Genomic DNA, 12,949 nt, shown 5'->3' on the forward strand with positions numbered 1-12,949 from the left:
TTGAAAAGATGTGCAACGTCTCTAATCATTAGGGAAATGCAAATCAAAACCAGAAGATGCTATATCATACCCATTACGATGGCCACCATCAAAACAAAACAAAAACAAAATAACAAGTGGTGGTGAGGATGTGGAGAAATTGGAAGCCTCCTGCAGTTGGAGGGATTGTAAAATGGTGCAGCCACTACGGAAAACAGTGTAGTGCTTCCTCAAAAAATTAGAACTACCCTGTGACCCAGCAATCCCACTTCTGGGTATATACCCAAAAGAACTGAAAACAAGATCTAGAAGACATATCTGCACACCCAAATTCACTGTAGTAGCATTACTCACAACAGCCAAGAGATGGAAGCAACCCAAACGTTCATCAACAATGAATGGATGGGGCGCCTGGGTGGCTCAGTTGGTTAAGCGACTACCTTCGGCTCAGGTCATGATCCTGGAGTCCCGGGATTGAGCCCCGCATCAGGCTCCCTGCTCAGCAGGGAGTCTGCTTCTCCCTCTGACCCTCCCCCATCTCATGTGCTCTCTCTCTCTCTCTCATTCTCTCTCTCAAATAAATAAAACCTTAAAAAAAAAAAACAATGAATGGATGGAGAAAATGTGATTATATACATGCATATAACAAAATATTATTCAGCCTTTAAAAAGAAGGAAAGCCTACCGTGTGCTACAACGTTAATGAACCTTAAGAACATCATGCTAAGTAAAATAAGCCAGTCACAGAAGACAAATACTGTATGATGCCACTTATCTGAGGTACCTGAAGTAGTAAAACTAAAAGAAACAGAAAGTGGAATGGTGGTTGCCAGGGGCTGGGGGCAGGGAGAGGAAATGGGGAGTTGTGTTTAAAAGGTATAGAGTTTCAGTTTTATAAGATGAAAAAATTCTAGAGCTCTGTTGCACAACAATGTGGGAATATACTTAACACTCCTGACTGTACACTTAAAAATGGCTAAGGTGACAAATTATGTGTTTTCTCCTACAATTTTAAAACAAAAAGACCACATAGTACTACAGAACACAGGAGAAAAATTTGAGAAAAGGAAGAGCAACAGGACAATAAGGGTTTCCATTCTGAATGTACCCTTGAATGTCAAGGGTGGAGACAGAGCAAAATGAGGCCTCCAGGCTCTGACAGCATTTCTGTTCAAGCTGTTTCAGATCTAATTAATTATTAGGGTATCTACAAGACATCCTAAACAGGGTACACGGTTATTTCCTCAAATCTTCACCTAGTAGCAGAAATGGGCAGTGATTCCCCAGGGTGTGGGAGGTTCTTCCTGCTTGCATTAGCTGTGGCCTGGACTGGGGACTCCTGCAAAGGGAATCCTAGTTCCCACGTGGCAGGAGGTGTAAGGACTCAAGGGTGGTTAGAAAAGGGAGAAAAGGCACACATTATATGTTTCATATTCTATTTGTCAAAACATTCTCTCCACCTATTTTTTTTATATATACTACAAAGTTTAAGCTTCTCAGGTCTGTTCTTTACATGCTAGCTAATAGAATTCAAGCACTGAGCCTTGAGAATACTTAGATGGGAAAAGGGGGACATGTTCCCTTTAATCTACAGCTGCCAAAAAACTCGACACCATGTTGCATCCTAAGATTATCTCTGACAGAGGCAAAGATGAACTGAGTTTACAAAAGTATCAGTATGAGAATCTCCTTTCCACTGTGGAGACTTCCTTTACAAAAGCTGTTTTCTGTTTAACAAACCAGTCATTTAAGACACTTGGATGGAGGCAGGGTGTTGTTAAATACGTAAGATGTAACCCTTAATCCCCAAAAGAAGACCATTTAATTGGCTCTCTTAATTATTTATATAATTTTTAGACAAAACCTTTATTTAAATCTTATTACCATGTTAAACCAGAAGGGAGCTCTGGCACTTTCTTCTCCCTTCATGCCTGGAGGCAGCTAATAAAACCATGGCTGTTGAATTCCTTATTCAAACAAAAGGTGTGAAAGTCTTTGTCTCATTTAAATTAACCTAGGCTAATGGGATAAATGTGGAAAAGTCACAGGGGGTGGAACAAGCAATTTCAGTCAGGGTCCAAAAGCAGCTGTGATAACAGAAGAAGAGACTGTAGTAAGAAACTGAAGGAATAAAATTGCAAGGAGGCATAGGAGGTCAATCCCAGTCTAGTAAGAACGTGGGAGTGGACTTCCCTCTCAATTTCCTCAGCTTCTCACCACTACAGTCTATGTCTACTGTCATCCAGTGTTAATAGCACTGCTAGTTACAGTTTTCCAGAACTGGTTACAACAAGAAGCCTTTGTAGTTTTCACATTTTATTTTTACACCACAATGTTTTACAGAGACGAGCATAGCTGAGCAAGATCTTGACCTTAGGCCCTTTTTTCAGATGGTTTTGTTGTTGGAGGTGAAGGTGGAGTGGGGGCTGTTAGATATTTACCAGTGTTTTCCATACAGCCAATGGCCTCCCCATGTCAGCAGGCAGATCCCAGCCGTCGTTTTCTTCCAATGATTTCTAAGTGTTTTAAAGAACACGGTCATCTTCTCCTAAGGATTTGCTAGGTTAACAGGGGCAGAAAAAGAAAAAGGTAAGTACCCCAACTCACTGTTTAGAGGCCCCCTGACTGCCTTCCATCCACATGTCCTGTTTTCCTTCCCTCATTCCTATTCCTTCTTGCCACTTCTCTGGCCTCTTCCCATCTGCTCCCTTCCAGGCTCATTAACTTCATCTTCTCACTGCCCACCTGCCTTTCTTCTTTCTTTCTTCACTTCCTTCTACCTAAACTCACTTCTTCCCTCTCTGCTCACCTGAACCTGACTGTATTAGAAGTGGAGAAGTGCAGAGAAGGGAATTCCAGGCTTCCTGCTTTTTCTTTCTCCCTACATTCACTATACCACTGTTTAAGAGTATTTGTCTATTATATATAAAGGACTCAACAATAAGTAAGTACTATAAAGCGCTTACTCAAAACAGAGGAAAACACTAGCCCCTCAATAGGAAAATAAGCAGAGAACGTGCACAGAAAATTCAAAAGGCAAATGCAAATGGCTGTGTGAAAAAGTTCAACTTCCTAGGTAATCGAAGACATGCAAATTACAAAGAATTAGCACTATTCACCTCTAAAACTAATAAATTTTTACATGGCCACATTCACTAACGACAAAATAAAAGGAGACAGACACACTCATGCACTCCTGTAAGCAAAGTAAATTCACACAACTTTACTAAAAAACCAAGTGACAATATAGATCCTTATTCTGTTTGTTTTCTTCACAGCACTTATCATTTAGTGATCCTTATTTGCTAATTTGTTTATGAGCTTATCCCACTGGAACGTCAACTCCACAAGAGTAAGGACTTTGTTCTGGTCACTGCTATATCCCCAGTGCCTAAAATAAGATCTGGCACATAAGAGCCATTCAACAGCTACCTGCTGAATGTCATAGGGTTCAGGACATACTACCGCAAAATATGGCAACCTAGCATATTGAATATTTTAAGCTAAAGGAGGTTGAGACAATGACCTCCCCACCTGACCCTACTTCCCTGAAATAGGTCATAAAACCCTCATCTATGAAGTGCCCTCCCTAAACCCAGAAGAGAGGAGCATCATCTCTGAAGACAAAGCGATGCCAAGAAGAATCCTGACAGACAGGCCTTGCTAAGTTTCCCGTTTACTTCGATTTCCTCATACTCAACCTAGCATATTCCGTCACGACTGTCCACCCTTCATCAAACCTAATTTTTTATTCACTTGAGGAGAAACCAAGAAAGGTTTATACTTAGGCAACTGACTGAATAAGGCTTTCGATCATTAGATTTGGAGCGTAGGTTTGTGGAGAAAGGTAGCATGTGCAGTTGAGACAGTGAGTTTGAGATGCCTGTGGGATATCCAAGGGGACATTCAAATGATCAGTGGATGTCTGGATCTAGCAGTTTGAAGCTAGGAGAAATTGGGTAGAAGATACAGATTTAGGACTCGTCAGTGTGAAGGAGGTCAAGTTTGAGTGCACATAAAAATCACCCAAGGCAAGGGTAGAGAGGGGGAAAAACGCCAGTACTGTCAGAGAACAATCTGAGAGTCAATAAAAGTCTGTTTACAGGCCATCCATGATCCAGGGGAACTCCCTTTTTGTCACAAAATAGCGGTTCGTGCATAAAAACGTGGAAACACGCAGGCAATCTAGTGCAGTGAAATGAGCAGCGGTGCAAGGATCCTGAGGCCTAGATTCCAGAGTCGCTTGATCACTTCCTGACAGTGAGAGCCTGGGTAAGTCACTTGGCCTCTACTCTCTTTCCCTGTCAAGTGAGAACACACCACCTGCTCTGATTAACTCAGCTGGCTGTAAAAAATCACATCTGATGAGGTTGTGAATGCGCATTACTCATTAGTAAGATGAGGATACAACACCTGCTCTGATTAAGTCATTTGGCTAAAAAGATCACATCTGAAAGAACTGTGAATGCACTTTGTAGATTTTTCTGGATTTAAGTTGTCATGACAATGGGCAATATATGAGCCAACAATGCATATTCCTTCTAAGTACCCAACAGAATTCATATTCCTCAATCTCAGTTAAGGTCTAAATTTTATATGTTCAAATTAACATCTCTCCTCTGTAAAGCAGGTTGGCCGGCTGGTTGGTTATTACCGTGGTTTTTTTGGTTGTTTTTTTTGTTTTTTTATATATATTTTTTTAAGATTTTATTTAATTGACAGAGAGAGAGAGAGAGACAGCGAGAGAGGGAACACAAGCAGGGGGAGTGGGAGAGGGAGAAGCAGGCTTCCCGCCGAGCAGGGAGCCCGTGTTTTGTTTTTTTATTTTTTTATTTTTTTTAGATTTTATTTATTTATTTGACAGAGAGAGGCGAGAGAGAGAGCACAAGCAGGGGGAGTGGGAGAGGGAGAAGCAGGCTTCCCGCCGAGCAGGGAGCCCGTGTTTTGTTTTTTTATTTTTTTATTTTTTTTAGATTTTATTTATTTATTTGACAGAGAGAGGCGAGAGAGAGAGCACAAGCAGGGGGAGTGGGAGGGGGAGAAGCAGGCTTCCCGCCGAGCAGGGAGCCCGATGCGGGGCTCGATCCCAGGACCCCGGGATCATGACCTGAGCCGAAGGCAGACGCTTAACGACTGAGCCACCCAGGCGCCCCATCCCGTGTTTTGTTTTTTTAAAAGAACTCCCAAATTCTAATTGTACTGGGCCCTCCTCACCTGTAAGGTGGGGATTTTCTCACTAGACTGGACCCCTCACGGGTAGGCGCTGTCTATGCCTCTCTAGCAAACACAACCTAGTAAAGCACCTGGAATGAATGAACCCACCAATCCATCAATCGATCAAAAACGATTCTCCCCGTTTTGCAAATGAGCCGAAGCCCAAAGGGGAAAATGAGTAAGGGTCACACAAGGCAGCAACAGCTCTGGTCCCAGGACCCAGGCCAGCTGACTCGCAGAGTGACACCCGGACCCCGCCATCCCGGGGGCCCCGGCTCCCACCCTCCCGACGCCCGGCCCCCGCAGCCCCCGAGGGCCCCCCACCCCGGCCCCGGCGGGCTCCCGCGCTCCAGCCCGCGCCCCGGAACCCTCCGCCCAGCCCCCTCCCAACGGCCCGCGCGCCGCTCCGCGCCGCGGCCCCGCGCCACTCACCCGGGCCGCTCCCGCTCACCGCCCTGCCTTCCTGTGTGCTCCCTCAAGCTTCCCCCGCGCTTGTAAGGGAAACCGCGCCGCCGCCCTCGGGTTCCGCTGCGCCTTCCGACGCGCGGGGGCCGCCGCCTGGGGGCCGCCTGCGTGGCTCCTTCGCTCCTTGGCTCCTCCGTGCGTCCCTTCACCATCCGCTTGTCGCTACATGGTATTTGAGGGGAAGCCTACCAAGGCAGACGCTGTTTTGGGACCTGGCACTGAATCGGAAAAATAAACGAACGGGCAAATTCAGATCCTAAGTACGAAAGAAAGAAAGAAAGAACGAACCGCAGGATATGAAGGGAGCGAGTGCGAGAGCACTCGTCTACATCGGGCGGTCGAAGGCGGCCTTTCCGAGCAAGGGGCAACTGATGTGATGGGAAGGCACTGAGGGGATTCAGGCAGGGGGATGATGGGATCCGGTTCCGTGGCCGCGGTGTAGTGAGTAAATTCCAGAGAGCAAGAGAGCTACAGGGAAGCCAGGGCCCATGCTGACCACCGGGCAGCAGTTCTAATTCCGTCCTCCTCCCCCCAGGGCCTCTCCCCTCCCCCACCCCACATAGTTTGGGGACTACCCCAGTCAATCCAGGTTTCTTTCCTACCTTCTTCCTTCCGTCATTCCAGCAACCAGCTTTGCTGAGTGTGGAGTATGTGCCCGGCGCTGGGGATTGCTCGTGTACCGCACCTCTCATGGTTCCTGCCTCCGTACACCTTGCATTCTAGATTCCCCGTTTGCTACATACAGACGTGAGTCCTTCCTGTCTTGCGCTACATGTACGTTTTAGGAAACGAGGACATCCAGAAAGGTTATGGCGCAGTAAAGCATACTCTGCCAGCTTCTAATCCTCACTGGGCCGCACTAGATCGTGTGAACTTGCTGGCCCTCTCTCCCGAGGCTGTCTGTAATTACAATTAGGGGAGTGAGAAGATCATCATAAAACACATCTTCTAGCTGTAAAATGTTGTAACATTGAAGGTATGGGAGACAGTTATTTCCACTTCTCTTTTCCCAACTATTTAGCACATTCGCGTTTGAAAATGAGTTGCTGAACTGCCTCCCTGTAAGGCTAGAAAAATCTGGGACTACAGGCAGGATGGTCCAATGGGCAGACTAAGCTTTAGGGCTTCAGCAAAACAGCGGTTTCCAAAAATGAGAAAAGTTCTGCTTGGATGAACGTACCATGATTTTCCAATCAGAAAATCTAGAAAGAAGTTTTTTTCTTAAAACTTAGGAGAGGAAAACTTGATTTTGAGTTGGAGCCATGGACTGTTGGAAAGATCAGGCATCACAAGGCAGATGCCCAGAAAGCCTGTGAAGAAGGGCAGCAGGTCTCTACTGCCTGGGAGAAAACCACACCCCTGGAGAGAGGCAGCCCCTCCATGGAGGGCAAACACAGACATGCATAGCATCACAGGCCTCATTTAGGACCATCCCTAACTGAAAAGTGCTCCTGGGGGCACTGGGGAATATTTGTTAGTTTACATTCTTTCTTTAATATGAAGTCTTCGATTCACTGTGGCCAGTACGGTGGTGAAAGGGGATGGTGATGTCAGCCTGTTGTGTTCCCAGCAGAGAAATCTGGAAACAACTCCCAGGTTTCTGCATGGATTATGAAACTAGAAAAGATGAGACATCTCCATGGAATAAAAACCTCAGAATTACATATGCAAAAGAGGAGTGGAGCAGTGGGGGGGGGAGGGGGCATGGCAGGTCTCTGAAAGAGACCTTGTGTTCTCTCCTTAAATTACATGCTTGTACAGATAGAAACAGGGGGGCCTATGACTCACACATGTCACCTACAAATGGGAAATATCTGCATCAAAATAGGACTAAGTCATAAATTAGTCATAAATTCATCTTCCAGGAGTTAACTGTACCCATTACAAGACACGTATTTACTGACATTTTAATGCATTGTCGTAGTATCCCATTTAGTTTTGAAGTTATATAACTCATGCTATTAATATTTTCCCTGTAGTAAGGCTACCGTTGGCCCTTTGGTTAAGCTAACGATTGTCCCCTCGAATCGTTCCCAGAGGGACCCTGTCCCCTCACTCCCATCCTATGAGGGATTATAGTGAAAGCCGCATCTTAAGCATGTAGCTTGTAAATGTGTAAGGACAGGACACAAATGATGCTCAAACATGGAAACTTCTCAAACGCTCTTTTCAGACATTAGTACCAGCATCGAGTGTTGTCCATGGAGATGTACCACCTGTTGTCCCACCTGCTGGGAGCAGTCCCCTCCAGGGACAGCCTCCAATGCAGTGAGTCATCTTCACCAATGTCACACCCTTCTGGAGGTGGCCCACATCCAGGGACTGATCTAGGAGGGAGTTCAAAAGCTCGGTCATTTGGCTCAAAGTAAAACATCTCTGAGAGCCCCAGAGATCCTCATGGGGTCAGCGGAGCCTGTCGGATACAACCTAGCTCTGCTTTTCCCTCTGCCCAGGCTTGTATCCTCTCCTTCACCAAAAGTGTTGGTGCTGAACACCAAACACTGTAGTAGAGAGAATAATAACCCCCTAAAGATGTCCTTAACCCCTGGAATCTATTACTTTGCAGGGGTGATTAAGTTAAGGCTCTTGAGATGGGAAGATTATCCTGGATTATCCAGGTGGGTCCAGTGTAATCACAAAGGTCCTTTTAAGAAGGAGACCAGAAATCAGAGAGGCGGGCAGTAAATGTGAAAATGGTAAATAATTTATAGGTTATGGGTAATATTTGGGAAATCTGGGTGAAGAGTATACTGCCAGGAGGGGGTTACATCAGTTTACGATACGCATAGTAATCCCTCCTCCAGTGCCAGGGATTGGATTAAAAATGGAACATGTAGCTCTGTTTAGATAAAGGGTCTTAAGGACAAGCCTGCTGAGAGATCTCAGGAAAGGTTTCAAGAAAGGCGATGAGCCTTACAAACATTATGGTCGTTATGCTTGGTGAAATAAGCCAGTCACAAAAGACCACATACTATGTGATTCCATTTCCACGAAACATTCGGAATTAGCAAATACGTAGAGATGGAGAGTGGAGTAGAGGTTGCCCAGGGCTGGGGGCGGGGGTGGTTATGGAGAAATGGAAAATGATTGCTAATGGATATGAGATTGCCTTTTGGGATGAAATGTGTTGGTTGGGGTGACAGCTGCAGGACTCGAGGAACACAATAAGGGGACAATTGCATGGTATGGGAACTATATCGCAATACAGCTGCAATGAGAATGAAAGCGATGGTCTCACTTTCTCCCTCAGGTAAGACCGTACGTGTACATAATACCCCAAATTGCCGAGGTGGAGAAGCTGAAGGGATTCCATCTTAGAAAGGCTCCGTCTTGGGCGTCTAGGTGGCTCAGTCGTTAAGCATCTGCCTTCGGCTCAGGTCATGATCCTAGAGTCCTGGGATCTAGCCCCTCATCGGGCTCCCTGCTCAGTGGGGAGCCTGCTTCTCCCTCTCCCACTCCTCCTACTTGTGTTCCCTCTCTCTCTATCAAATAAATAAATAAAAATCTAAAAAAGAAAAGAAAGACTCCATCTCTGCTGTTTTTCTGCTAAGCCCCATTTACTCATGTTCTATATTTGCTTCTGAATAAGTCAAAGAAGCTGTTTCCACTTCAAGGAGGGAACAAGAAAGTTAACCATTTCTAGTTCTGCCCTAGGCCTCCAAACACCCGATAACACCAAAGAAGAGCGAGATCCTGACCACGTTCCAGGACATTAGCTTCAGACAAACCTCTGCTGATGCTGGCATCAATACCCCTACCTTTGGTAATTTATAACACCTATTATTCACCTGTCACCTGCCTTTGATCAGACCCTACCCTGGATTCTTAAAGGAACATGTACCCTAGACCCCTTTGCAATATAAACCCCGAATCCCAAGCGATGACGAGACTCATTCTCCTTTGCTTTCTGAGTCTCCCCGTCACTCCGTCTGCTATTCTTTACCAGTCACTCACACTATTCAATAAACTCAGTTTTCACTTTTTCCAGCTTGCGTTTGATTTCTATCCTGCATGAAGCCAAGGACCATCTTGGCTGGTCCTACAGGACCTTCCTCTGGGTGCTCAGAGCCAGCCTGCCTGCATCACTGCCACAACCCGAGTTCAGCCATGAAGGGAACCAGTTTGGGCCGATGCCAACTCACAGAGGATGGGAGAGAAAAGACAGAAAGAACCTGGGTCCTCGATGACATCATTGAGCCACATGGTTGTACTATGCCTGGAGCTTGCTCGAACTCTGGACATCCTATTACAGGAAATAACACATTCCCTTATTGTGTAAGCGAGTTAAGAGTCAGGGTTTTCTGTTTCTTGAAGCCAAGAGCACTGAACTGATAAACTGCAAGCCACAGGCTATTGGTGGGTAGAAGACATAGTAAAGACAGTATTTTTAAAAGATGTTAAGTTTTTATGAGGAATACAGGTGAAAGTAAATGGCAGATACTACTGATAACAATGGTATGTCTAACCTTTTATTGATCCTAAAATCATTCTCCAGCCATTCCCCTGGATCTATGCCGTGCTTGTTGTCGATAGATTTACTAACAAGAAAAGAGTTAAAGGTTCAGAAAAACTGATATAATGCTCATCCCTACGAATAGCCTTATACGTAGCATCTCAGATGAAATCTGCCTGTGGGAATAGGTGCTCCCCAGTCAGAACTTCTATCAGAGAAAATTATGTATGAATTCTTTTAACATTCATTTTTGGTTTGTTTACTTATTTTATGCATACAGACTCCTCTTCAGACTACTTTGTTTCCCCTAAGAAAAGGTACAAAATGGTGTTCTTGTGGTATTTATACTTAAAATCTCTTCCTTGTTGTGACCTTTACTATCCACTGCATTTACTACAACCAGATTGGAGACATGTAAATGAGGCCTTTTAAGAAACCAGCAGGTTCCTAGGAGAGAGAATATCTTCCACAATGTAACACAAGATTTTATAAGACCCTCTGTAATGCCCATTCTCGCCCGTGATCTATATGGGCCCTGCCTTTTTCTGAATGTGACTTCTCTTATTAACGTATCTCCTTGTCATCCTTTGCCACCTACCCCTCCTCATGACATCTGGCCTTGGCTGGCACTTTCTAGCTGCCTGTTTAATTTAATATAGCAGTGAAAAGCAACAAAGGTGTGGTCCCCACTAATTGCATCAAACAAGGTCTCCAATTTTGTTCTGCAAAACCCAGTCTCCCAAAGTAACTCAATGCTAAGTATTCTGGAACAAGAAGGGGGTAATTCTATCTATAATGAATCTTGAGTCAATTTTTTTAAGACTTTACGTTTTAGAGCAGTTTTAAGTTTAAATTGGGAGGAAAGCAGAGAGATTTTCCACCTATGCTTCTGCCCCTACACTTGCCCAGCCTCCTAAAATATCAACAGTTCTCACCAGAGTAGTACATTTGTTACAATTGCTGAACTTATACTGACACATCATAATCACCCGAAGTCACAGTTTACCCTACAGTTCACTCTTGGTGCTGTACATCTTATGAGTTTAAAGAAAGTATAATGACATATTTCCATCGTTTTAATATTGTACAGAGTAATTCCACTGCCCTAAAAATCCTCTGTGTTCTGCCCCTTTATCTCTCCCCACTCCCACCCTGGCAACCACTGATTGTTTTGTATTCATAGTTTTACGTTTTCCAGAATGTCATCTAATTGGAGTCATACATTATGTAGGCTTTTCAAATAGGCTTCTTTCACCTTGTAATATGCATTTAAAGTTCCTCCATGTCTTTTCATGGCTTGATAGCTCCTTTCTTTTTAGCACCAAATAATACTCCATTGTCTGGATGTACCACAGTTTATTTATCTGTTCACTTACTAAAGGACATCTTGTTTGCTTCCAAGTTTTGTGCAATTATGAGTAAATCTGCTATAAACATATGTGTGCAGGTTTTTGTGTGGACATAAGTCTTCAACTTCTTTGAGTCAATACCAAGAAGCATGATTGCTGGCTCATATGGTAAGAATAGGTTTAGTTTCGTAAGAAACCACCAAACTGTCTTCCAGAGTGGACGTACCAGTTTGCATTCCTACCAGCAATATATGAGAGTTCCCGTTGCTCCACATTTGGTGGTGTCCAGTGTTCCAGAATTGGGCCATTTTAATAAATGTGTAGTGGTATCTCGTTGTTTTAATTTGCGTTTCCCTGATGACATGTGATGTGGAGCATCTTTCATATGCTTGTTTGCTGTCTGTGTATTTTTTGGTGAGGTTTCTGTAAAGGTGTTTAGCCTATTTTTAAAATCAGATTGTTTTCTTCTTGTTGAGTTTTAAGAGCTTGTTGATTATTTTGAATAGTCATCCATTACCAGATGTGACTTTTGCAAATGTCTTCTCCCAGGTTTTGGTTTGCCTTCTAATTCTTAGTACTGCCTCTTGCACAAAATAATTTTTTCATTTTAATAAAGACCAGCTTATCAACTTTTTTCTTTCAGGGATCATGTTTAGTGTTGTATCTGAAGAGGCATCACCATATCCACGATCATCTAGGTGTTCTCCTGTGTTACCGTTAGGAGTTTTATAGTTTTTTATTTTATGTTTAGGTCTACGATCCATTTTGTTTTTTGGGTTTTTTTGTTTTGTTTTGTTTTGTTTAGGATTTTATATATTTATTTGATACAGAGAGAGAGCCAGAGAGACAAGTGGGGGAAACAGCAGAGGGAGAGGGAGAAGCAGACTCCCCACTGAGCAAGGAGCCTAACGCGGGGCTCGATCCCAGGACCCTGAGATCATGACCTGAGCCAAAGGCAGACGTCCAACTGACTGAGCCACCCAGGTGTCCCCTATGATCCATTTTGAAGCAACCTCTGTGAAGAGTATAAGGTCTGTGTCAAGATTTTTTTTTTTTTTGCACGTGGATGTCCAGTTGTTCCAGCCCCATTTGTTGAAGAGACAATTGTTCTTCACTGTACTGTCTTTGCTCCTTTTCAAAGATCAGTTCATTATATTTATGTGGCTCTATTTCTGGGCTATTTTGTTCCATTGATCTGTCTATTTTTTCCCCAATACCACAGTGTCTTGATTACTGTAGCTTTATAGTAAGTCTTGAGGTGGGATAGCATCTGTCCTCCAACTCTGTTCTTTTCCCTCAACATTTTGTTAGCTATTTTGGGGTCTCTGCCTCTCTGTTTAAACTTTGGAATCAGTTTGTCAATATCCATAAGCTAACTTGCTGGGATTTTGATTGGGATCGTAATGAATCTATGGATAAAATTGGGAGGAACCAACATCTTGACAATATTGAGTTTTCTATCCATGAACATGGAACATTTCTCCATTTA

General features: G+C 44.0%; 1 protein-coding gene and 1 long non-coding RNA gene across 5 annotated transcripts in view; one reads left to right on the forward strand and one right to left on the reverse strand.

The window, feature by feature from the left end:
• The window catches only part of AGK (acylglycerol kinase), an 82,135-nt gene extending 76,370 nt beyond the window's left edge, over positions 1 to 5,765 (reverse strand). For all 4 annotated transcript variants that reach the window (XR_010406339.1, XM_054505169.2, XM_045864160.2 and 1 more), the window contains exons 1-2: positions 5,626 to 5,765; positions 2,421 to 2,538 (exon numbers count right to left, since the gene is read on the reverse strand). Coding sequence is in view for 3 of the 4 variants with exons in the window: in XM_054505169.2 (XP_054361144.1) it covers positions 2,421 to 2,521 (101 nt within the window). In the remaining variant the exon portion in view is untranslated. The remainder of the gene's footprint in view (positions 1 to 2,420; positions 2,539 to 5,625) is intronic.
• Positions 5,766 to 5,779: 14 nt separating this feature from the next.
• Positions 5,780 to 9,203, forward strand: LOC123835233 (uncharacterized). Its single transcript, XR_006788685.3, has 3 exons — positions 5,780 to 5,918; positions 6,283 to 6,405; positions 8,909 to 9,203. It is a non-coding gene; the product is annotated as an uncharacterized LOC123835233 (long non-coding RNA).
• The last annotated feature ends 3,746 nt before the right edge of the window (positions 9,204 to 12,949 follow it).

The sequence above is a fragment of the Mirounga angustirostris genome, unplaced genomic scaffold, assembly GCF_029215605.1.
Source record: "Mirounga angustirostris isolate CCGP_5_RB_7025 unplaced genomic scaffold, mMirAng1.0.hap1 SCAF_12, whole genome shotgun sequence".
NCBI classification, from domain to species: Eukaryota; Metazoa; Chordata; class Mammalia; order Carnivora; family Phocidae; genus Mirounga; species Mirounga angustirostris.